We start from the raw sequence: 24087 nt of genomic DNA, 5'->3' as shown, positions 1-24087 counted from the left end.
AAGAAAAAGAAAAGAAAATCACTACTTTGGAGTAAAATCATCCCATGCTTCTTATGCTGGGATCATTCATTCACCTGGCATCAAAGAAAACATCTAAGTAGGTCAGTCTTTATGGAGGTCAGCATTGACCAGAAGATCCAGATTCCTCAGCCTGGAACACAACTCTTGACTTATACTGATGCCCATCTCCTCCTCCACCTGCAAGTGCTCTCCCGGGGACAGACTCCCACCCAAGCCTCCCAGCCACCACAGGCAAAATCCCATCTTTGACTTCCTTAGCTAGATCTAAACACAATTTATTTTGTCCAGTAAATATCTGCCACCTCAAACCATCTCACTTAAGGACAAAGCAATTCCACCATTCCGCAGTAGTTCTAACTATGAGGGCTTCCTGATTTAACTACAGAGTCCTGAACTCACTCGCTACAGGAAAACCCAAGACAAGTCTGAAGTGCAAAAGACAACAGATACTGTGCTGAGAGGTTCCTGGCTACGCATAACAACATGTCTGATAGCAACTTTATCTGCTGGTTAGTTATGGGCAGTGTTGGGCATTTAACAATGATCCCCCACCCCCACCTGGGGTTGGGGATGGGGTGCCCAGATTCATTGCATTAGCAAGATTCCAGTACTCTAATCATGGCAGATTTCAAAATTACCAGTACCAGTCTGACTTCACAAAATTCTAAAATATAATTATCAAGTATGAGCAATACAACTGTGGATAGGTTTTAAAGTCAGGCCAAAATGTATTAATTTCTAATTTGAATACAAAAAATTAGTATGCACACACACATAAAGCCAAGGGATGCAAGGCCTTCTTTTTAAACTGTAGGCACAATACTAGTGTTTTTATACCCATAGCAGTAAACTGATAGTATCAATGAAAAAAAGAACAAAAAGCTGTTCACCTTATGATTACAGTGTCCACAAAAGACATTGTCTAAATTAGGGCTTCTTTGAGTAAAAGGATAAAAACACATAATAGTAATAATTATGTGAAACAGAAGGAGTAAACCAGGGCTGGGAAGTCAAACGAGGACATTAGAATTCCTTCCAGGGCCAGGTGTTGGTGCACCCAGTAAAGTGCACACATCACCATGCTCAAGGACCGGAGTCCTCTTGGAGAGGGGAATCTCCATTAGGAATGGAGCAGTACAGCATCTTCTCTCTCCCTTTATCAAAACATAGTTTCCGATCACACTGAACTTAAAATTCAATGTCAGAGTGACAGTCGCAGGTGCTTTGGGCTGGCATTGCAGGACAGAGTTGGAGAAGGGCTTGCAGAGATTTCAGAAGCAGAGATGTACAGAGGGCATTCCAGACAGTGGCCCAAATGGGCACATGGAGGTACTGGCTGCCCATTTGAAGGGCAATGTTTTAAGCAAAGATATGCTGGTGCTGAGACAGATTAGATCTGACAGAGACTAGAAAGCCTCTCCAGTAATGTGGGATTGAAATGAAAAAAGGTGATTAGCAGCGGGAATGAGTCTGCATAGCTCTGTAACCATCTTCACATGTTTGAAAGAAAACCTATGGTTTTTACAGATGAATAAACTAACATGTGTAAAGACTGTCTTCGGAAGCCGTCTCTCTGGCAGAATACTTAAAGGGTTGGCAAACACTGTACTGGCCACACTGAAATTACGAACGCTGCTTCCATCACGTATCAGTTGTAACAAGCTCTTGACCAACCTGAAAACGGTCGTTTATTTTACCTGTTGCAATCTTGAATGCAGCCGCTGCAGTTTCCTTCTTTCAGATAACAAGCTGCTCTATTGGAATATAAGACACTTAGCTCATCTGCACTTCCACTTCCTAAAATCACATTGAATAAAGCCGGTCAGAACCCCACAACAAAATCCCAATCCCCACAGAGACGCGACGGCCGAGGCCCCGGCGGCACTGCAGTCGGCGACAGTCCCCGAGTCGCCGCCGGGCTGCAGGGAGCATCCTCCGGGCACAGCCGCAGAGGCTCGCGCCTCGCATCCCCGGGTCCCAGGTCCCGCGTGCCGGGGCCTCCCGCGCCCGCGCCGCCTCGCGGCGGGTCGGGCCCGCAGGCCGCAGCGCCAGGGGTCGCGGTGGCGCCGGGGCGACTCTCCTACCTGCCGGCTCCAGCTGTGCGATCGCCGCCGAGTACACGCGGGCCGCCTCGGCGAACTGCCCGCTTCCGAACAGCTCGTTGCCGCGGCGCTTGAGGCCCGCGGGGCCGGTCGGGGCGGCGGCCGCCGCAGGGTTCCCGGCGTCCCGGCCGCCGCCCGGGTGCCCGTTGGCTCCGGCCGCCGCCTTCGGGGCCCGGGATGCCCGGCCCCGCTTGCCCGCGCCCCCCGGAGCCCGGCCCCGCGCTGGCCGCTTGCCGCCCTCGCTCTTGCCCGCCAGCTTCTTCTGGATGTTGCCCATGGCTCCCGCGGGCTGGGCGGCCGCTGTGAGGAGTGGATGCGGGGAGTCAGCGTTTGCATCATCAGGACGAACTACCGCGGCGGCCGCGGGGGTGCGGGCGCCGAGCTCGGGGCGGGGTCTCGGGGCGGGAGGAGCGCCGGCGGGGCCGCCCGGCGGGTCCCCAGCAGTTTCCCCGGAGACCCCGAGCCCAGGCCCCGCGGCCTTTCACCCTTGAAGCCCGGACCCGCTTAGCTCTTTAACCCCGGGGCGTTTCTGGCCTAAAATACGGCTTCTCAGAATCACTCCCTCACTCAAACTGAATATGTACTTTGCTTCCAGTTACAATTTATAAATGAAGTCACTGGAGTCATTACACCCAAGATTAGGCTGCGCTTTTCTTATTGAAAGGGTCCGGAGAAAAGCATCATTTGATGATCCAAGTGGCTTTTTTTTTTTTTTTTAACACCGGTGCACTGTTCAGTTCTGGTTTATGGTGGTGCAGGGAATTGAACCCGGGACTTTTGAGCCTCCAAGTGATTCTTAAAGTCATGTTTCAAGTGAATCGAGCAAGGATGGCACGTAAAATAAGCACCTCTGATTCTGAAGTCTAACGTGAGCCTTCAAGGCGTATTAACCTCTTGGGGCCAGAAAGACAGTTCAGTCGGACAGTGTACTTGCTTTGTTAGGTGTTAACCCAGGTTCCACTCACCTTACTGAAGGAGTCTGTCTCTATCTGAAAAAGACAGCCGGGAGCAGTGAAACCCTAGTGACAACAGGAACTGACTTTTTCATTGCAATGCTTTATTTAAACTTAAATTTACCTTTGACCTCTACAGAAAGTTAACGGGCTTAGCTTTGGGAGTTTAATATGCCCTCTCCCCTATATCCCCTCCCCCAGGATTATCGCTGTGGTTTTGCACCTGCACTATTCCACCACTCCAGGCTGACTCTCTTTTATAGAGGGAATAGAAAACAACAAGTATTTGGGGAGAGGTGACTAGCTTAGCTGTACCTGTTCAGGACTTACCACCAGTAGGTTTTCAGTTCAACCCCTACCATTGCTTGTAACAGACCGGGCTCTGGTTTCTCTTTCTTAGAATTTTTATATGAAATTATACCTCATATGAAATAAATAAATAAATAAAAGTAAATCTTTTTTGTTTATTAAAAAAAGAAAACTCACAAGTACTAAACCAGTGGGTGGTCACATTAAGGCAAGTGTTGATCATAAAAACACACTAATTAATATAATCTTCTACACTGTGAAATAGCATGCAATTTTATTTTATTTACTCTGGCTGATTGTGGTACTGGGATTGAATCTGGAACTCTGGAGCCTCAAGCATGAAAGTATTTTTGCATAACCATTATGCTACCTACCCTGCCCATAACATCCAATTTTGGACCAGTAACCAAAAGGTGTTTAGTTATGAAAGGATATGAAAATCTGGTTACAGTGATAAATCCTTAAGTTGGACCCAGTAGGATTATTAGAACATGGTTCCAGTCTTCATCTGGTATCTGCTACTCAAACCACCACCCTCTCTCTGCCAACACCCCTACTCCCACCCTAGCATAAAATGATTGGAAGTACAAGTTACTGTTAGTAGAAACAATGGACAACTTGGTATTACCACTTTCTATAACCTCATATCTGACCAACACTATTATCAAATAGCTGTACTTTATTTAAAACTTTGTATGGCTCCATTATCACTAACCCTCACTCACATCAAGTATAATCATGCCAACTTCACAAATGAGGCATCAGAGATAGTTAAGAAACAAAGGAATTCACTCAGCAAAGAAAGCATGAGATAAGCAAAACGGGGGTCCAAATGGAATGAACTGAATACAATGGCATACTTTTCCTTAAGAGGGTAACTGAAATGTCCCCGAACACCTGTACCAGTCTACAAAGGTGAGCAGAGGCCTAAACATGAAAAACCTGTGAGTCCTGTTGAGTGTTGTGCTTCCCTTGGAACATTCCAGAGATGCTGTAGAGAGGGCAATTAAGAACGTAGGTCAGAGGAGTGGCCTTATCTGGTGACAAGGACTGCCTTGGGACTTACTGGTAAGTCAGTGACAAGTATCACTGAGCTTCTCAGCGTGAGTGGGGACACAGAGATCTTTCAAAGGATCCCTAAGCACAAGCACAAATAGGATGACAATCAGAAGAATTTCCAGTGGAGATGATAAAAAGGAAGAAGGGAAAGAAAAGGCAAGGAAGAGTGCAAAGAGATAGTGCATAGGTCTTGTAGTTCAGGATTCAAACTCCATCAGCAGTAAAAGCAAAGAGTTAGTGGTTGGAGAAAATGAGAGTAAGAGAAAACTCAAGTAGCTTGGGAAGTGGCATAGAGAACAAACAGAACAAACTGACTTGGTAAGCATGATGTTCAGAGTACAAACCTGGGCATTCCATGCACCAGAGTGATGCTCCAGTTCTCTCTCAAGAAAAAATGAAAGAAAGGACAAAATAGAAGAACAAAAGCAAGCAAGAGTAGGAGCCTCCACCTCCACACATCCACGAGTTGGAAGCAGGCAGGCAGGGAAAAGACTACACTGAAGTCTGGAAATGCTCTGGTTTTCATGAATCTTCCTCTTAATTGTGAGCAGTTTATTCAAATATGTGCAGGCTGGGTCCTGGAGTGAATCGCTCAGTGATTCCCAAATTCCACTCAGGTGATGCTGAGTAGGCATATTTAGCAGCTTGATATAAGCCAAGTTCTCATAAGTGGTGAGGCCAGATGCCCTCTGTGTTAGCCCCATTACTGCCACATGGTATTTTCATGGCTACCTACTGTAACGGTACAGTATGTACTGTATGGGTAGATAAACTTGTCTCCTTTGAACAAACAGTGGAAATGAAAACATTTATTATTATTTGAGAAGTCAAGCAGGAAACTCAGTTCTAGGCTGAGAGTATGGAGCGACCTGCCAACACCCATGTTCAGCAGAGAAGCAATTACAGAAGCCAGACCTTCCACTTTCTGCACCCCATAATGACCATGGGTCCATGCTCCCAGAGGGATAAAGAATAGGAAAGCTTCCAATGGAGGGGTTGGGATGTGGAACTCTGATGGTGGGAATTGTATCCATCTTATACAACAGACTTGTCAATCATTATCAATAATAAAATCATTATCAATAATAAAAAGAAAAGACTCAGTTCTATTTCAGAAAGATCTATAGTGTCTGCTGTGTGAGGACTAAATTTAACCCCATTTCTCTCTGTCCTATCTAACAACGATGACATCAGTAACAACAACAATAAAAAAAAGGGCAACAAAAGGGAAAATAAATAAAAGATTTTTTTTAAATCCTCAATAAAATGCTAGCAAACCACCAAATCCAATAGCATATTAAGAGGATTATGTGCAAGATCAAGTGAAATCTATTTCAGGAATGCAAGACTAGCTGCTCAAGAATAGGAAATTAACCTAGAGAACTGGAAGACAGCTCACCCAGTACAACACAAACCTTACTGAAATGCAACCCCGAGTCTGAGGAAGGCAGCACATGGGTACACCATGTACGAGGTGCCCTGTGGATGGTGTTGACAGCGCCATGGCATATCTTCTCTGTCCACGTGCCACTCCCTCCCCATGCCCCCAAAACATAAAGAACAGAAAATCAGGCCAGGGAGAAAGGCAGCTTAGTAGTGTTGTGTTTGCACAAGGCCTTACATTCATTCTCCATGCCACATGAAAAAAAAAAAAAAAGGAGAAATCTGTGCAACAAACCACATTAAAGGAACAAAGGAAAAATACTTTGGTCATAACTGATGATAAAAAGGCATTTTAGACCTTCTCTGACCCATCTTGGACAGAGCTAGAAGGAATTATGTTAAGTGAACTAAGTCAGAAAGATAAAGATGAGTATGGGATGATCCCACTCATCAACAGAAGTTGACTAAGAAGATCTGAAAGGGAAACTAAAAGCAGGACCTGATCAAATTGTAAGTAGGGCACCAAAGTAAAAACCCAGTGGTGAGGGGTAGACATGCAGCTTTCTGGGCCGGTGGGGGATGGGAGTGGGCGGGAGGGATGGGTCACAGTCCTTTGGTGGTGGGAATGGTGTTTATGTACACTCCTAGCAAAATGTAGACATATAAATCAGTAGTTAATTAATATGAGAGGGGGAAAATCAATTGTATGTCTCAAAGTTTCTCAAAACACAAACTGAATCTTTTTAATATATAGGCTGTGTATTTGATATGCGGACTCTCTCAAAAGCCTTGACCAAGTAGATTAGAAGCATCCAATAGCACAGCTATATACAAGATACTGGATACTGTACAGCAAACCATAACAAAAGGACTTTTCAAAGTTAACCCAATTAACAAATAATGTGATGATAACATTAACTATCGATTGTCTTTTTGAACCCTAAGACAGCAGGAACCTCACATCTCCACTACAGAGCCCCTACTTCCTCCAGTCCTGGAACCCTTGGATAGGGCCCACTTTCCCGTATGCCTCTCCCAATCCAAACCAAATAATATTGCATCCGCCGATCACAACCTAACCAACGCAACGATTGCCACCTCAACATGCTTCACCTCAGACTGTGTCCAGAGACTTCACGTGTGGAATGACAACCCTTCAGCTTCATTACTCGGGTGAGACCTTTCCTTTTATAGTACACTCTAATTTCATCTCAGGTAGTTCACTTTCTAACAAAGTCCCATAACCTAGATATACACCAGTTTCTGTGAGAGAGAGCTTATGTGCACACGTATCCATAAACTACTGCAAAATATATACCTGAAAGCAGAAGTACACTATAGAGTTTGCAGTGAGTACCTCCCTAACACTTCCTCTCCACTATTCCAAACTTGGGATCCATGATTGCTCAACAAATTGTTTGGCTTCGTATGTTAACTCTCTTTTCAATCACCAGGTTCTAGATGCCACCAGGATGCTGGCCAGGCTTCCCTGGATTGAAGACCCCACCAATGTGTCCTGGAGCTCAGCTTCCCCAGAGACACACCCTACTAGGGAAAGAGAGAGGCAGACTGGGAGTATGGACCGACCAGTCAACGCCCATGTTCAGCGGGGAAGCAATTACAGAAGCCAGACCTTCTACCTTCTGCAACCCACAATGACCCTGGGTCCATGCTCCCAGAGGGCTACAGAATGGGAAAGCTATCATGGGAGGGGGTGGGTTATGGAGATTGGGTGGTGGGAATTGTGTGGAGTTGTACCCCTCCTACCTTATGTTTTTGTTCATTAATCCTTTCTTAAATAAAAAAAAAAATTTTTAAAAAGGCATTTTAGACAATTCAGCATCCTTTAGTAGTGGGAAAATATTCCACTCTAATATGGGTCTTTGGCAAATATTAGTAAAATAGGAAGGATCCTGAAGACAGGACAATGGTGCTTTTTAAAAGATTTTCTAATTTTTCTTTTTATGGCCACCAGTATTATCACTGGACTTCAGTACTTGCACTACAAACCACTGCTCCTGGTGGCCTTTTTTTTTTCCTTCTGTTAACAGAGGCAGAGAGAGAGACTGATACGGAAGTAGAAGATGGAAAAAGAGAAAGGCACCTGCAGCATTGTTTCACCACCTGTGAAGCTTTCCCCATGCAGGTGGGGACTAGAGGCTTGAACCCTGGTCCTTGTACATGGTAATTTATGTGCTCTACCAGGTACACCACCACCTGGCCACTTAGGGTACAACAAATGACACTCAACACTTTAACAACTGGGAGAAAGTCTAAGTTTGTCAGATAAAGAAAGGACTACAAAAGCTGGATAAGGGCAAGAGACTGGCTCACTTAATGATGGCCTTTTTGGCCTATACCTGGTCAAACTATCTTCTGGGGCCCTAGTCAGGGAATCCCCAGATTCCTACATAAGTATGATGGGCCTAGACCTCTAATAGATTCCTCTCTCTACCTTCACTGGAGAGAAGGCAGGACTATAGAAAAAATGGGGAAAATATATGTGTGTAGATAGATCGATAGATAGCTAGAGAAGTAAGTCAACCCATTTCTGTGACCTGGGGAGAATCACCGTAGTTTCCCATGGAGGGAGCGGGACACAGGTGTGGAATTGTACCCCTGTTATTTTTTAATTTTGTAAATTACTAAAAAAAAAAAAAGTCTAGAAAAATAAAAAACAAGGGGTCTGGATGGTAGAGCAGCAGGTTAAGGGTTTAGTGCACATAGCATAAGGACTGGCAATAAGGATCCTGGTCCGAGCCCCATCCCCACCCCTTCCAGCCAGCAGAGTGGTGAAGCAGGTCTGCAGGTATCTATTTATCTTTCTCACCCCCCTCTGTCTTCCCCTCCTCTCTCAATTTCTCTCTTTCCTATACAATAACTGCAATAACAACAAAAACAAGGGCAACAAAGTGGAGAAAATGGCCTCCAGGAGCAGTGGATTCATTGTGCTGGCCCAAGCCCCAGTAATAACCCTGGAGGTAGGAAAAAAAGGAGAAAAAAAAAAAAAGAAAAAGAAAGAAGCCCAAAGCAGAAAGAGGGAATTAAAAAAGGGGGGGGAGGGCATAAATAAGTAACATTAAAAACAAAACAATATAAAATATCAATAAAACTAAGAGCTAGTTGTTTCAAAGGGTAACAAAAGTGACAAACCCTTACCCAGATTCACAAGAAAAAAAAACAAAACAGGGAGTCGGGCAGTAGCGCAGCAGGTTAAGCGCACGTGGCACGAAGCTCAAGGACTGGTGTAAGGATCCCGGTTCGAGCCCCTGGCTCCCCACTTGCAGGGGAGTCACTTCACAGGCGGTGAAGTAGGTCTGCAGGTGTCTATCTCTCTCCCCTCTCTGTCTTCCCCTCCTCTCTCCATTTCTCTCTGTCCTATCTAGCAACGACAACATCACTAACAATAATAACTATAACAACAATAAAAAACAACAATGGCAGCACAAGGGAAAATAAATATTATATATTATATGGAGAGAGAAAGAGAGACAGAGAGAGAGAAAGAGAGAGAAACAAAATAAGAAGATCCCAGAAAATAGGATTGTAACTGAAAGGGCAAAAATAACTATTTATGTCATAGAAATTCAAAGGATCATGAGTGATTTGTAACACAGTAGGAAAGGAAGAAGAGACTCTGATTTGTGGGTGGGGATAGATAGCACAGTGGTTATGCAGAGACTCTCATGCCTGAGGCTCCAAGTTCCAGGTTCAATTCCCATACCACAGCCAGAGATGTTCAGTGCTCTGGGAAAATAAAAGAAAGAAAGAAAGAAAGAAAGAAAGAAAGAAAGAAAGAAAGAAAGAAAGAAAGAAAGAAAGAAAGAAAGAAAGAAGGAAGAGGGAGGGAAGAGGAGGGAAGAAAGAAAGAAAGAAAGAACTCTGATTTGCACCTCTATACTTTAAGGCAGAAGAAATTGTTAGAATAAGAGTATAACTTTGAGTCATACAATAACCTAAAATAACTTCTGCATCTTAATAATAGAGACCTGGGCTCCATATCCTGGCTGACTAGCAAAGGAACATCTAGTTTGTTACCATGCAACTTGACCAGAGTAGTTGAACCCAGGGACATTTATTATGGAGGGAAACAAAAAAGGGAGAGGTCAGACTTAGGGTGTGGCTCCCAACATCCACATGGTTCCTTCCGTGGGTTTGTTTGGCTTGATATTTTGTTTTAATAAATAAATTTGTTGTATAAAAATGAATGAATGAATGAATGAATGAACTTATTAAAACAAAATATCAAGTTACAATGTAGAAGAACCTAGGTTGAAGCCCTCAGTCCTCACCTGTGGGGGGAAAAGCTTCAGAACTGGTGAAGCAAGGCTGTAGACATATCTCTCCCCCCCGCCTCTCCATTTCTGGCTGTCTCTATCTAATAAAAAAAATAAAATACTTTAAAAAATTTCTATGAACAACTATATGCCACTAGGCTAAAGAATCTATATGGAAAATTTCTGCAAAAAAGAGAGATGCAAAAATTCTTAGAATCATATAATCTCCCAAGACTGAATCAGAAAACATAAATAGGCCAATTATAATTTAGGAACTTGAAATCATAATAAAAAATCTTCCCCAAAACAAATCTGGGATCAGAAAGATACCCTCCTGAATACAAGAAGATATTTACATACCATTCTTCAGACAAATGGCTAATAGCCAAAATATAAAGAGCTCACAGACTCAGCAAAAAGGAAAAAAAAAAAAGCCTTATTAAAAACAAGGGAAAGAGGGAGTTGGGCGGTAGCGCAGCGGGTTAAGCACAGGTGGCGCAAAGCACAAGGACTGGCCTAAGGATCCCATTTCAAGCCCTCAGCTCCCCACCTGCAGGGGAGTCGCTTCACAAGCAGTGAAGCAGGTCTGCAGGTGTCTATCTTTCTCTCTCCCTCTGTCTCCACTCCTCTATCCATTTCTCTCTGTCCTATCCAACAACGACGACATCAACAACAACAATAACTACAACAATAAAACGAGGGCAACAAAAGGGAATAAATAAATAAATATTAAAAAAAAACAAACAGAATCCTGGTTCGAGCCCCCGGCTCCCCATCTGCAGGAAGGTCACTTCACAAGTGGTGAAGCAGGTCTGTAGGTGTCTATCTTTCTCTCCCCATCTCTATATTCCCCTCCTATCAATTTCTCTCTGTCCTATCCAACAACGACAACAGCAATAATAACTACAACAATAAAACAACAAGGGCAACAAAAGGGAATAAATAAATATTAATAAAATAAAATTAAAATGAGGGAAAGAAAAGAAATAAAGACAACAATGAGATGCCACTTCACCCCTATGAGAATGTCATACATCAAAAACAGCAGCAACAAATGCTGGAGAGGTTGTGGGGACAAAGGAACTCTCCTGCACATGGTGGGAATGTAAATTGGTCCAACCCCTGTGAAGAGTAGTCTGGAGAACTCTCACAAGCCTAGAAATGGACCTTCCTTATGACCTAGTAATTCCTCTTTTGGGGTTATATGCTAAGGACTCAGTCACACCCATCTAGAAAGATACATGTACACCTATGCTCATAGCAGCACAATTTGTAACAGCCCAAACCTTGAAACAACCCAGGTGCCCCAAAACAGATGAATGGCTGAGAAAGTTGTGGTATATCTACACAATAGAATATTACTCAACTATTAAGAAAATGAGCCCACTTTCTCCAACCCATCTTGGATGGAGCTAGAAGGAATTATGTTGAGGTAAGTCAGAAATAGAAAGATGATGAGGGAGCTGGGCAGTAGTGCAGTGGGTTAAGCTCAGGTGGCGCAAAGCGCAAGGACTGGTGTAAGGATCCGGGTTCCAGCCCTCGCTCCCCAACTGCAGGGGAGTCGCTTCACAGGTGGTGAAGCAGGTTTTCAGGTGTCTATCTTTCTCTCCCCCTCTCTGTCTTCCCCTCCTCTCTCCATTTCTCTCTGTCCTATCCAACAACAACAACATCAATAACAACAATAATAACTACAATGAAACAAGGGCAACAAAAAGGGAATAAATATTTTTAAAATATTTTTTTTAAAAAGATGATGTTCCCACTCATACACAGAAACTGAGAAAGAAGAAGAGAAAGGGAAACGAAGTAGATTTTGACTGAGTTTAGAGTATTGCATCAAAGTAAAACTCTCTGGGTGGAGGGTGAGGGTAGATTTTCCAGCTTCACTACTGGGGCGTGGAGGTAGGGACACAGACCTCTGCCGAAAGGAATGGTGTTAGTACACACTCCTATTAATTTACAGTCTTATAAATCACTATTTAATCAATATGAGAATGGGAAAATAGAATGTCTCAAACTTTTTGATGCATAGACCCCAGTTCTGAGAACATATTCCCTCAATCTAAGTACTTAAGATTTCAAATTGGTAACCTGATTGAATTTTAACAGTGAGCTTAAATTGTTAATACATTTCTTTTATTTGTTAATACATTTCTAATTAATAACTATTTTTTGAAATATTAAATTAAAGTCTATGGCCATACCACCCTGAACATGCCTGATCTCATCTGAAATATTAAATCATCTATAATCTTAGACCAGGGAGAACAGAAGCAACTGGGTGTGTCACTACATAAGATATGTAAATAGCATTCAGTAACATAAATCATGGTGAGGTCTTATATGATAAAGCAAATCCTAACCAGGGGATTTTCAAAATAAACCAAATTCCCCCAATAACTTGGTTACAATAATAACTATAGATTTCCTTCTTAAAGTCTAAGACAGCAGGAACCTACCCTGTTCTCTATAAAACCCATATTTCTGGGGGTCGGGCAGTAACACAGAGGGTTAAGCGCATATGGCGCAAAGCTCAAGTACCGGCTCAAGGATCCTGGTTTGAGCTCTGGGCTCCCTACCTGCAGGAGGGTTGCTTCACAAGCGGTGAAGCAGGTGTGCAGGTGTCTATCTTTCTCTCTCCCTCTCTGTCTTCTCCTCCTCTCCCGATGTTTCTGTCCTATAAGAAAACAAAAGATAAATAAATAAATAAATAAATAAATAAATAAATAAATAAATATAAAACCAATATTCCTCCCAGTCCTAGAACATCTGGGGCAGGGCTTCTTCTCCTGCATATGTCTCTCCACCTAGAGCATTTGATACTATAGATTTGTATCTGCTGATCTCAGCCAAATCAATGCAACCAATATCACCTCTACATGGTTCACTTCAGATTGTGTCCTTTTAAAATAAATAAATAAATAAATGAAGGAAGGAAAGAGGGGCCAGGCAATAGCGCACTGGTAGAATGTACATGTTACAATAAGAACATAGATTCAACCTCAATCCTGTCCCCACCTGTATCTGGGGGAAGTTTCACAAGTGGTGAAGAAATGCTATAGGTGTATGAAAAATGTTCCAAGTCATTGATTGTCAGAGAAAGGCAAATAAAGACAACACTGAGATACCACTTCACTCCTGTGAAATGGCATACATCAGAAAAGGTAGCAGTGGGAGTCTGGCGATAGCACAGCGGGCTAAGCGCACTTGGTGCAAAGCACAAGGACCTGCATAAGGATCCGAATTCGAGCCCCCAGCTCTCCACCCATAGGGGAGTCGCTTCACAGTCGGTGAAGCAGGTCTGGAGGTGTCTTTCTCTACCCCTCTCTGTCTCTCTATTTCTCTCTGTCCTATCCAGCAATGATGGCATCAATAACAACAACAACTACAACAACAATAAAAAGCAACAAGGGCAACAAAAGGGAAAATAAATAAAAATATTTAAAAAAAGAAAGAAAGAAAAGGTAGTCACAACAAATGCTGGAGAGGGTGTGGGGACAAAGGAACCCTCCTGCACTGCTGATGGGAATGTAAGTTGGTCCAACCCCTGTGGAGAACAGTCTGGAGAACTCTCACAAGGCTAGAAATGGACCTACCCTATGACCCTGAAATTCCTCTCCTGGGGATATATCCTAAGGAACCAAACATACTCATCCAAAAAGATTTGTGTATACCTATGTTCATAGCAGCACAATTTGTAAAAGCCAAAACCTGGAAGCAACCCAGGTGTCCAACAACAGATGAGTGGCTGAGCAGGTTGTGGCATATATATACAATGGAATACTTCTCAGCTATTAAAAATGGTGATTTCACTGTTTTCAGCCCATCTTGGATGGATCTTGAAGAATTCATGTTAAGTGGAGTAAGTCAGAAACAGAAGGATGAATATGGGGTGATCTCACTCACAGGTAGAAGTTGAAAAACAAGATCAGAAGGGAAAACACTAAGCAGAACTTGGACTGGAGTTGGTGTATTGCACCAAAGCAAAAGATTCTGGGGTCGGTGGGGGGAGGGGGGAAGAGTTCAGATCCTGGAACATGATGGCAAAGACCTAGTGGGGGTTGTATTGTTATGTGGAAAACTGGGAAATGTTAGGCATATACAACTATTGTATTTACTGTCAACTGTAAAACATTAATCCCCCAATAGATATTAAAAATAAAGAAATAACAATATAGTAATAATCTTCAATAATTAAAAAAATGTGTGGCTAGGTGGTAGTGCAGTGGGTTAAGCGCACATGGTGTGAAGCACAAGGCCCAGAGTAAGGATCCTGGTTCAAACCTCAGCTCCCCACCTGCAGTGGGGTTGCTCTCACTCTCTCTGTCTTTCCTTCCTCTCTCAATTTCTCTCTGTCCTATCCAACAACAGCAGCAATAACAACAACAGTAGTAATAACAATAACAACGATAAACAACAAGGTCAACAAAAGGGGAAAAATGCTATAGGCGTATGTATGTATGTATCTACCTATCTATCTATCTGTCTCCCCCTACCCTCTTGATGTTTCTATCTCTATAAAATAAATAAATAAATACATAAATAAAAATAGGAGAAAGAACTGAGCAAGCTCTACAACAAAGAGATATCTAAAGAGTCAACAAGCAAAAAAAAAGAAAAAAAGAAAAAAATGCTAAAAGTCACTGTAAGAGAAATGCAAATCAAAACAATGAGCCCTCATCCCTGTAAGAATGGCCTGCCTACATCAAATGATATGGAGAAAACTGAGCCCTTTTATCCCACTGGTAGGAATGTACATAGATTCAACTCTTGTAGAAAACTGCAGATTCATCAAAACATTAAAAATGAACTTACCGTAAGTTCCAGCAATCCCTCTCGGGGTTTCTTTCCAAAGAACACAAAAGCACACGTCCAAAGAGGGCTATGCACTGTTAAGTTCATGGCTGTACTATTTGTAGAAGCCAGAATTTAGAAACAACCCAAGTACCTAACAACAAGTGAATTGTTAAGGAGGTTATGGGGGACATGCACATTGGAATACTACTCAGACGCAAGAAACAGTGAAGTCTTCTCTTGTGCTATAATGAGAAAAGAACTGACAAAATCATGTTCGATGAAATAAATCAGCAGAAGGGCAAATATCATACGACCTCATGTGTGAAATCTGAGAAGCAAGGGATAATATAAGGTGAAGCCTCAATGGGCAAATAAGACATATGGTCACTTTCCTCGATCACTTCTTACAGATTCCATAAGGAGAAACAACAAATAACATTTACAGTTGTGTGCTGATGCTCACTTCTAAGCATTCTCTCCCAGAGAAGAAAAATATAAATGATGGGGAGTTTCCAAGAAAGTCCAGAAATCCAAATACCCAAATCTAGTCATCCTGGCAAACAGCTATTTCTTCATATTAGTCCATAGGACAGGTAATGGAAATCTATGTTTTTATATCAGTATTGGACAGTAACTATCAGTTTTTAAGTTAAATCCACTGGTGATATGATACCTTAGTCTGGATGAACTGGGCCAGTCCAACCCAAGTGAAGGTTACAAGGGAACAGCATTATCAGCCAAGGTTATAAAATATTCACTACTTCATTTTTTCCATGATCTTCAGGGCTCCCTGTACCATACCCCATAATGACTAAGAGTTCTTTCTTGGAATGTGGTGGAAAAGAGAACCCCATGTGAATTTTTCAAGTTGATAATCTCCCTCTGGGTTCTAACATTATTTTCCTATAAGTGATTGGATTTCTTTTCCCTTGTTCAAGGTTCCAAGAATTCTTACACCTATTTTGTAACAGTAGAACTTGGGAGAGGTGAGTTTAAGATGTGCTTTCAGGCTCAGGCAAAAAGTAGGAAAGTCATGGGCCCCCTTGGAATATACCTAAAATAGGCCTACTAGCTTTTTTTCTAAAATGGAGACCCCCAAATCTCATCTGCAACATTCTTGCCTTTAGGTTCCTGACTATTTAACAATTTGTTCTGCTTTATATCTTAATGCTTTTTCAGCCACCAGGTTCCAGATGCTACCATGATGCCCATCTGACTTCCCTGAGCAGACAAACTCACCAATGTGCCCTGGAGCCCCGCCTCCCCAGAGCCCTACCCTATTACGGAAAAAGAGAGACAGGTTGGGAGTATGGATCAACCTGCCAATACCCATGTACAGCGAAGAAGCAATCACAGAAGCCAGACACAGAAGCACCTTCTGCACCTCATAATGACCCTGGGTCTATGATCCCAGAGGGATAAAGAATGGGAAAGCTTTCAAGGGAGGGGATGGGATACGGAGTTCTGGGGGTAAGAATTTTGTGGAATTGTACCCCTCTTATCCTATGGTCTTGTCAGTATTCCCATTTTATTAATATATTTTTTAAAAAAGATGTGCTGTGATGTCTCCCCTTCTCCCCATCCCCACCTGCTACAGGGTGCTTCACAAAGCAGAGAAGCAGGCTGCAGGTATCTCTTTCTCCCACCTTACTTCTCTCTGTGACTATTAAAAAAATGGCTGCTAAGACAGGCAGATTCCTTGTGTAGACAGCGAGCCATAGCAATGACCCTAGTGACCAAAATAAACAAATAACTTGGCATTGATATCTATCAATATGAAATGTAAAACTAGGAGGCAATATTCATGACTTTGGGTTAGACAAAATATTCTTAGATATAACATAAAAAGCATTCATTCAACTAAAACTACATCTCAGTGACATTATGTTATGTGAAGGATGCTAGTCTCAAAAGGTTATATAGTCTCTGATTTCATTGATAAGACATTCTGGTAAAGGTAAAATGATTAGTAGGACCAAGAAAAAAAAATCAAGGGTTTGGATGAGAGAACAATTTGGCTAAAATAGGATGCCAAGGAGGAGATTTTGGCAAGATGGCATGTTCTTCTTTAAAAAATATTTATTTATTTATCCTCTTTTATTGCCCTTATTTTATCGTTGTAGTTATTATTGTTGTCGTCCTTGGATAGCAGAGAGAAATGGAGAGAGGAGGGGAAGACAGAGAGGGAGAAAGAAAGACAGACACCTGCAGACCTGCTTCACCGCCTGTGAAGTGACTCCCCTGCAGGTGGGGAGCCGGGGGCTCAAACTGGGATCCTTATGCCGGTCCTTGTGCTTTGCACCCCCTGCACTTACCCTGCTGCACTACCAAGATGGCATATTCTATATCATGATCGTGATGGGAATTACATGACATTATACAGTCTTAGAACTGCATACCAAATAAGTCAACTTCTACTATAAGTGAATTTAAATACAATCATTTGAAAAATAGTAATTGGTATCATATACACTATATCCTGTTAGAGAAGGTTTAAAATTATTTCCTTTCACTCTAAGACATTTCACTAATTTTTTAAAAATTATTTATCTATTATTGGATAGATACAGAAAGAAATCAAGATGAGGGAAAGGGGGAATAGAGAGGAAAGAAAAAGAGAGACACCAGCAGCACTGTCTCAATGCTTGTGAAGCTCTTCCCCTACAGGTGGGGACCAGGCTGTGAACCCAAGTCCTTCCTTACACATTATAACACGCCCTTAACTGGGTGTGGCACCGCCGGCCCCACTTAACTAATTTTCTTTTTTTTTTTAATATTATTTTTTAAAATATTTATTTATTTCCTTTTGTTGCTCTTGTTACTGATGTCATCGTTGTTGGATAGGACAGAGAGAAATGGAAAGAGGAGGGGAAGACAGAGCTGGGACAGAAAGACAGACACCTGCAGACCTGCTTCACTGCTTATGAAGCAACTCCCCTGTAGGTGCCGAGCCAGGGGCTTGAACCGGGATCCTTGCGATTTGTGCCACCTGCACTTAACCCGCTGAGCTACCACCCGACTCCCTAATATTATCTATTTTTAAAATTTTTATTAGTGATTTAATAATGATCAACAAGATTGTGGGATAAGAGGGGTACAGTTCCATACAGTTCGTACCACCAGAGTTCCATATACCCTCCCCTCCACTGGAAGGGTCCCTAGTCTTTATCTCTCTGGGAGTATGGACCAAAGATTTTTATGGGGTGCAGAAGGTGGGAGGTCTGACTTCTGCAATTGCTTCTCTGCTATTAACTAATTTTCTTAAGCTAAATATAAACACAAACATTTGCTGCCAGAGCATACTTACAATCTGACTGGTGGGTTATCCACAGTCCATTCCCCCTTTTTTGTTTTAGATAGATAGACAGACAGACAGACCAACTGACTGACTGACAGCACCAAAGCTTCCTACAGTACAATAGGAGCAAGGCTCAAACCCAGGTCCTTTGCATGGCAAAGTAGTATACTATTCAAGTGAGCTATTTTGTTGACTCTCAATCTTTAAAAACAACTATTTAGCTTAATTTATCCATTTTTCTTTTTTAAAAAATATTTTTAGAGTATTTTATTTATTTACTTATATTTTTGAAAGAGATGCACAGAGGGAAAGACACAGTGAAAAACACCAGAGCACTGCTCAGCTCTGGCTTATGGTGGTGCAGGGGACTGAACCTGGGACTTCAGAGCCTCAGGCATGAGAGTTTCTTTGCATAACCATTATGCTGTCTAACCCAGCCCAATTTATCTAAAGCTCTTTTGGGGGCTCTTACTCTCTAATTCCTTCTCCATTTCCCTCCATATTTCCTTTCTTCCTCTCTCTTTTTTTCTTTTCTTTTTAGTTCTTTTGATTCACTTAATTAGCTAGTTATGAAAAAAAAAAAAAAAGAGAGAACTAGAGTCTCACTCTGGCATGTGCAATGCTGAGGATTAAACTTGGAACTTCATACAGGTTAAGTCCAGTGCTCTAGCCAACCTCTCAGGCCATCCTGCCTTCATTTCTGGACTTTTGTCTTTATCCTTCACATTTCTGCCATTGAAAAACTTAATTCTATGTATATGTTACACAAGGACAGGTTTGAGCCCTGCGGAGGGTGGGGGTGGGGAATCCCAACAAGCAGTAAGTGGTGCTGTGGTGTCTCTCCTCTCTCTTACTCTTACCTATAGGAAAGGGGGAAAATGGCTGTTAAGAGAGGGAGTCATACAGGCACAGAGCACCTGATAGTAAAAAGAAAAAAAAAAAAAAAGAGGAAATAAAGAGAGAATGGAAGGAAAGAAGGGAGGGAGGGAGGAAGGAAGGAAGAAAAGAGAAAGAAAGAGAGAAGAAAGGAAAGAGAAAAAAAAGTAAGTGAATGACTCAAGGGCCTAGGTGGTGGTGTACCTTGTTAAGCACATACATTGCCATGCACAAGGAAGGACCCAGGTTCAAGACCCTAGTCCCCACCTGCAGGAAGAAGCTTCATGAGCACTGCAGTAGTGCTGCAAGTCTCCCCCTCCCCCCCTCCAGTCCCTCATTTCCTCCGTCTCTCCGGCTCTATCCAATAAAATAAGAATAAATCTAAAAAATATTAAAGTGAATGAACCAAACATTTTCCTTTTTCTTTTTTGTGAAGTCAGGACCTCATGCATGTGAAATTTTACTGTTCCAAGAATGACCTTTTTTTTTCATTCAGATATAGTGATATAGTGAGATAAATACACAGCTTCTCAAGTGCCATGGAAATTACACATGGTGCATGGGCTTAAACCTGGGTAATATATTTCACCAAAGTAAAGGACTCCTGGGGGGGAAGAGGGACTTTCAGGTCCTGATACATGATGCTGGAGTAGGACCTAGGCTGGGGGTGAGAGTGTTTTGCAGAAAACTGAGAAATTTTATACACGTAGCAACAATTGTATTTACTTTAAACCATTAATAATTTTAAAAAAAATAAAAACTCTGGGTCAAGACATGTGCCTACCCTATCCAGTGGGCTATCTCTAAGACCTCCTTCAACATTTTCTCTCAAAATTAAAATGTTTTGTCTAGTTACTTGAAGTTAATTTTTACTTGTTGATAACTTTCAAAATAATTACTTTCCCCCTTGGTTGTTTCAGGATCTCTCAACAATGGGGAAAAGTGTTTTTCCCACTAGTTAGAAAGTAGGTAAATCTTTCCCCCTTAATACTGACCTGCATTCATTATTTTACATTATAAAGATAATTTAGTCTAGTCTAGAACCTTTTTAAAAAATTATAATTATAACCTGGAAGCAACCCAGGTGTCCAACAACAGATGAGTGGCTGAGAAAGTTGTGGTAAATATACACAATGGAATACTATTAAGCTATTAAAAACAGTGACTTCTTTGTTTTCAGCCCATCTTGGATGGAGCTTGAAGAAATCATGTTAAGTGAAATAAGTCAGAAACAGAAGGATGAATATGGGATGATCTCACTCTCAGGCAGAATTTGAAAAGCAAGATCAAAAGAGAAAACACAAGTAGAACTTGAACTAGAGCTGGTGTATTGCACCAAAGTAAAAGACTCTGGGTGGGTGGCGGAGAGAATATAGATCCAAAAAGGATGACAGAGGACCTAGTGGGGATTGTACTGCTATGTGGAAAACTGGGAAATGGTATGCATGTACAAACTATTGTATTGTGTTGTAAAACATTAATCTCCCAATAAAGAAATTTAAAAAAATTAGTCATTGTTTTTTCATTTTTAAAAATATTTTGAGACTCATTCACAGCAATTTTCCAACTATGCATTCATTCATGTTAGGCTCTTCTTAAAGCCAAAATATTTGTTTACAACTAAGTAACTACACATAAAATTTAAGATTAACTTGCAAATAGATGTCACGTGGACAAAATCATTTACAGTTAATGGTGATAATTAGGAATTAATTGAGCAACAGAAAAAAAACTGCCAAGTTAAGAAGAAAAGTGGGTCTGAGTTGTTACTAATTTAAATATATATTAAAAAGATGAGCTATATTAAAAAAAAACTTGCTGTGAACTTTCAAAGAAAAAATAATTTTAAGTTGGGTAGACTAAAAATCCTGTGCAAACAGAAAATGAGCTAATTCATTATATGACAAGATAGTAGTTTGCAGAACCAAAAGAAAAGAGATGTTTTACTTTTATCTCCACTGCCATCTTCATGCTTTCTCCCACTGTCCTTGTCATCCTCATCTTCGGAGTTTTCTACTTCCTCAATAATCATCCTTTTCCCTTTATTTTCCATCTTGGAAGCAGGTTCAGAAATTTTCAGATCTCTTTCAACCTCTGATAAGATTTTCTGCAACATAATCATCATATTAAGGGGAAACCTTCCATTAATAAAAAATATATAACCAGGGCCAGGGAGATAGCTCACAGGTAACAAGCATGCCTGGGAGGTGCTAGGGCCAGGATTGGTCTCTCTCTTTCTTTTTGGGCATTTCTCTGTGTCTCCTTCTCTATGTGAATGAAAAAGTCAGCCTAGAAGCAGTAAAATCACATAGGAACGAGGCCCCAGCTTCACACACACACACACACACACACACACACACACACACATACACACACACACACACACCATCAAGACCATGAAGATGAAGATACTAAAAAGTGGCTTTTGGGAGTCTGGCAGTAGTACAGCGGATTAAGTGCACTTGGCACAAAGCGCAAGAACCGGCTCAAGGATCCCGGTTCGAGCCCCCAGATCCCCACCTGCAGGGGAGTCGATTCACAGGCAGTCCTATCCAATGACAGCAACAACAACAATAATAATAATAACCACAAGATGGAACAAGGGCAACAAAAGGGGGAAAAATAGTCTCCAGGAGCAGTGGATTTGTGTTGCAGGCACCGAGCTTCAGCAATAACCCAGGGTGCAAAAAAAAATAAAGTGACTTTTACTTTCCCTAACAACTTCATTTAATTGCCTAATTATAGTCACCCACTATGAAAAACTTAAAAGTATAAAAAGTACACAAGCAGTGAAGTCTCTCTTTCTTACTAGGGAGAATCTTCCTTTACCCTCTTGAATTCTGTCTCTACCCAATATATAGATGATTAAAAATTTATTTGGAGAGACAGAAAAATAGCTCACCTGAGCAATGCTGCACTAGAGGAAGCTTTCATGCTGTGGTGTCTCTACCTCTCTGCCTCTTCCCCTCTCTATCTGAAAATGATGGCCCAGAGCAATGAAGTCCCAGCAACACAACAAAATGTATTTACATGTTATAAAAATTAAGGTACGGGCAGGGTGGTGGCATACCTGGTTCAGTGCACACATTATAATGTACACGGACCTGAGTTCGAGCTCCTGGTCCCCACCTGCTTGGGGGAAGCTTCATAAGTGATGAAGCAGTGTTGTAGGTTTCTCTTTCTTTTTTTTTCAAATATTTATTTATTCCCTTTTCGTTGCCCTTGTTTTTATTGTTGTTATAGCTATTGTTGTTGATGTCGTCATTGTTGGATAGGCCAGAGAGAAATGGAGAGAGGAGGGGAAGAGCGAGAGGATGAGAGAAAGATAAACACCTGCAGACCTGCTTCACCATCCATACCACCCGTGAAGCGGGTGGAGAGCTGGGGGCTTGAACCGGGATCTTTACACTGGTCCTTGCACTTTGCACCACATTCACTTAACCCGCTGCGCTACCGCCCAACTCCCAGGTTTCTCTTTCTTTGTTTTTTTTTAATTTTTTTATATTAATTTTCTCTTTTGTTGCCCTTGTTTTTTATTGTTGTAGTAATTATTGCTGTTGTTGTTGTCATCGTTGTTGGATAGGACAGAGAGAAATGGAGAGAGGAGGGGAAGACAGAGAGGGGGTGAGAAAGACAGACACCTGCAGACCTGCTTCACTGCTTGTGAAGCGATTCCCCTGCAGGTGGGGAGCCTTGACTGGGATCCTTACACTGGTCCTTGCGCTTCGAGCCATGTGCGCTTAACCCACTGCGCTACCGCCCGACTCCCCTAGGTTTCTCTTTCTATCTCCCCCTACCCTCTTGATTTCTGTCTCTATCCAAAACAAATAAAATACATTTTAAAACTACTGGTTGTGGGAGTCGGGCTGTAGCGCAGCGGGTTAAGCGCAGGTGGCGCAAAGCACAAGGACCGGCATAAGGATCCCGGTTGGAACCCCGGCTCCCCACCTGCAGGGGAGTCGCTTCACAGGCGGTGAAGCAGGTCTGCAGGTGTCTATCTTTCTCTCCTCCTCTCTGTCTTCCCCTCCTCTCTCCATTTCTCTCTGTCCTATCCAACAACGACGACAACAATAATAACTACAACAATAAAACAACAAGGGCAACAAAAGGGAATAAATAAATAAAATAAATATTTAAAAAAACTACTGGTTGTTTAAAAAGAACTAAAAAATAAATTTAAAAGATATACATGCAAACATGAAATTGTATTGGCACTGAGATCAATATGTATGTATATACACATATACATTTTATACATATTTTTTTTCTTAAGACCCAGATTGGTTATCACTAGAAATCTGTCCCTGCATGCTTCTACGACTCCTAATAGACTTTTTTTTTAATGATAGATGATGAAAGACAGTGAGGGAGAGACAGAAAGAGATACCACAACATGGCTCACCATTGATGAAGTTTCCTCCCAAGTAATAGCCAGGGCTTGAACTCATATGGTAAAGTATGTGCTCTGTTGGGTGATTTATCTCCTGGCACCCCCAACATATATTTATTTATTTATTTTTAAATATTTATTTTATTTATTTATTCCCTTTTGTTGCCCTTGTTTTATTGTTGTAGTTATTATTATTGTTTTTGTCGTTGTTGGATAGGACAGAGAGAAATGGAGAGAGGAGGGGAAGACAGAGAGGAGGAGAGAAAGATAGACACCTGCAGACCTGCTTCACCGCCTGTGAAGCGACTCCCCTGCAGGTGGGGAGCCGGGGTTCGAACCGGGATCCTTAGGCCAGTCCTTGTGCTTTGCGCTACCTGCGCTTAACACACTGCGCTACCGCCCGACTCCCCATATATTTATTTTTAATGACAAGGAACCCACAGCAGTGCTCACATCTGGCTTACAGTGGTGCCAGTGACTGGCTCTGGGGTCTCAGGCACTCAACTCTATAGCACTACCAAGCTAAACATCTCCTCTTTTTTTGTTTGTTTTGTTTTGTTTTTTCTTTTTCACTTTTTTATGCAGCGTTAACTTTGAAACCCCAAATCTCTCATAATCCCAT

The 24087-nt window shown here is 41.9% G+C and overlaps 1 protein-coding gene across 3 annotated transcripts in view; it reads right to left on the bottom strand.

Moving 5' to 3' along the window:
- SPAG1 (sperm associated antigen 1) overlaps positions 1 to 24087 on the bottom strand; it is an 89831-nt gene that overhangs the window by 35925 nt on the left and 29819 nt on the right. For all 3 annotated transcript variants that reach the window (XM_060196020.1, XM_060196019.1, XM_060196021.1), the window contains exons 10-12: positions 21023 to 21182; positions 2106 to 2423; positions 1719 to 1818 (exon numbers count right to left, since the gene is read on the bottom strand). In XM_060196020.1, coding sequence (XP_060052003.1) covers positions 1719 to 1818; positions 2106 to 2423; positions 21023 to 21182 — 578 coding nt within the window. The remainder of the gene's footprint in view (positions 1 to 1718; positions 1819 to 2105; positions 2424 to 21022; positions 21183 to 24087) is intronic.

This window comes from Erinaceus europaeus, chromosome 8 (genome assembly GCF_950295315.1).
Source record: "Erinaceus europaeus chromosome 8, mEriEur2.1, whole genome shotgun sequence".
In the NCBI taxonomy this organism is placed as follows: Eukaryota; Metazoa; Chordata; class Mammalia; order Eulipotyphla; family Erinaceidae; genus Erinaceus; species Erinaceus europaeus.
Note: the sequence above shows the minus strand (reverse complement) of the source record. Positions and strands in the feature narration are given on the sequence as shown.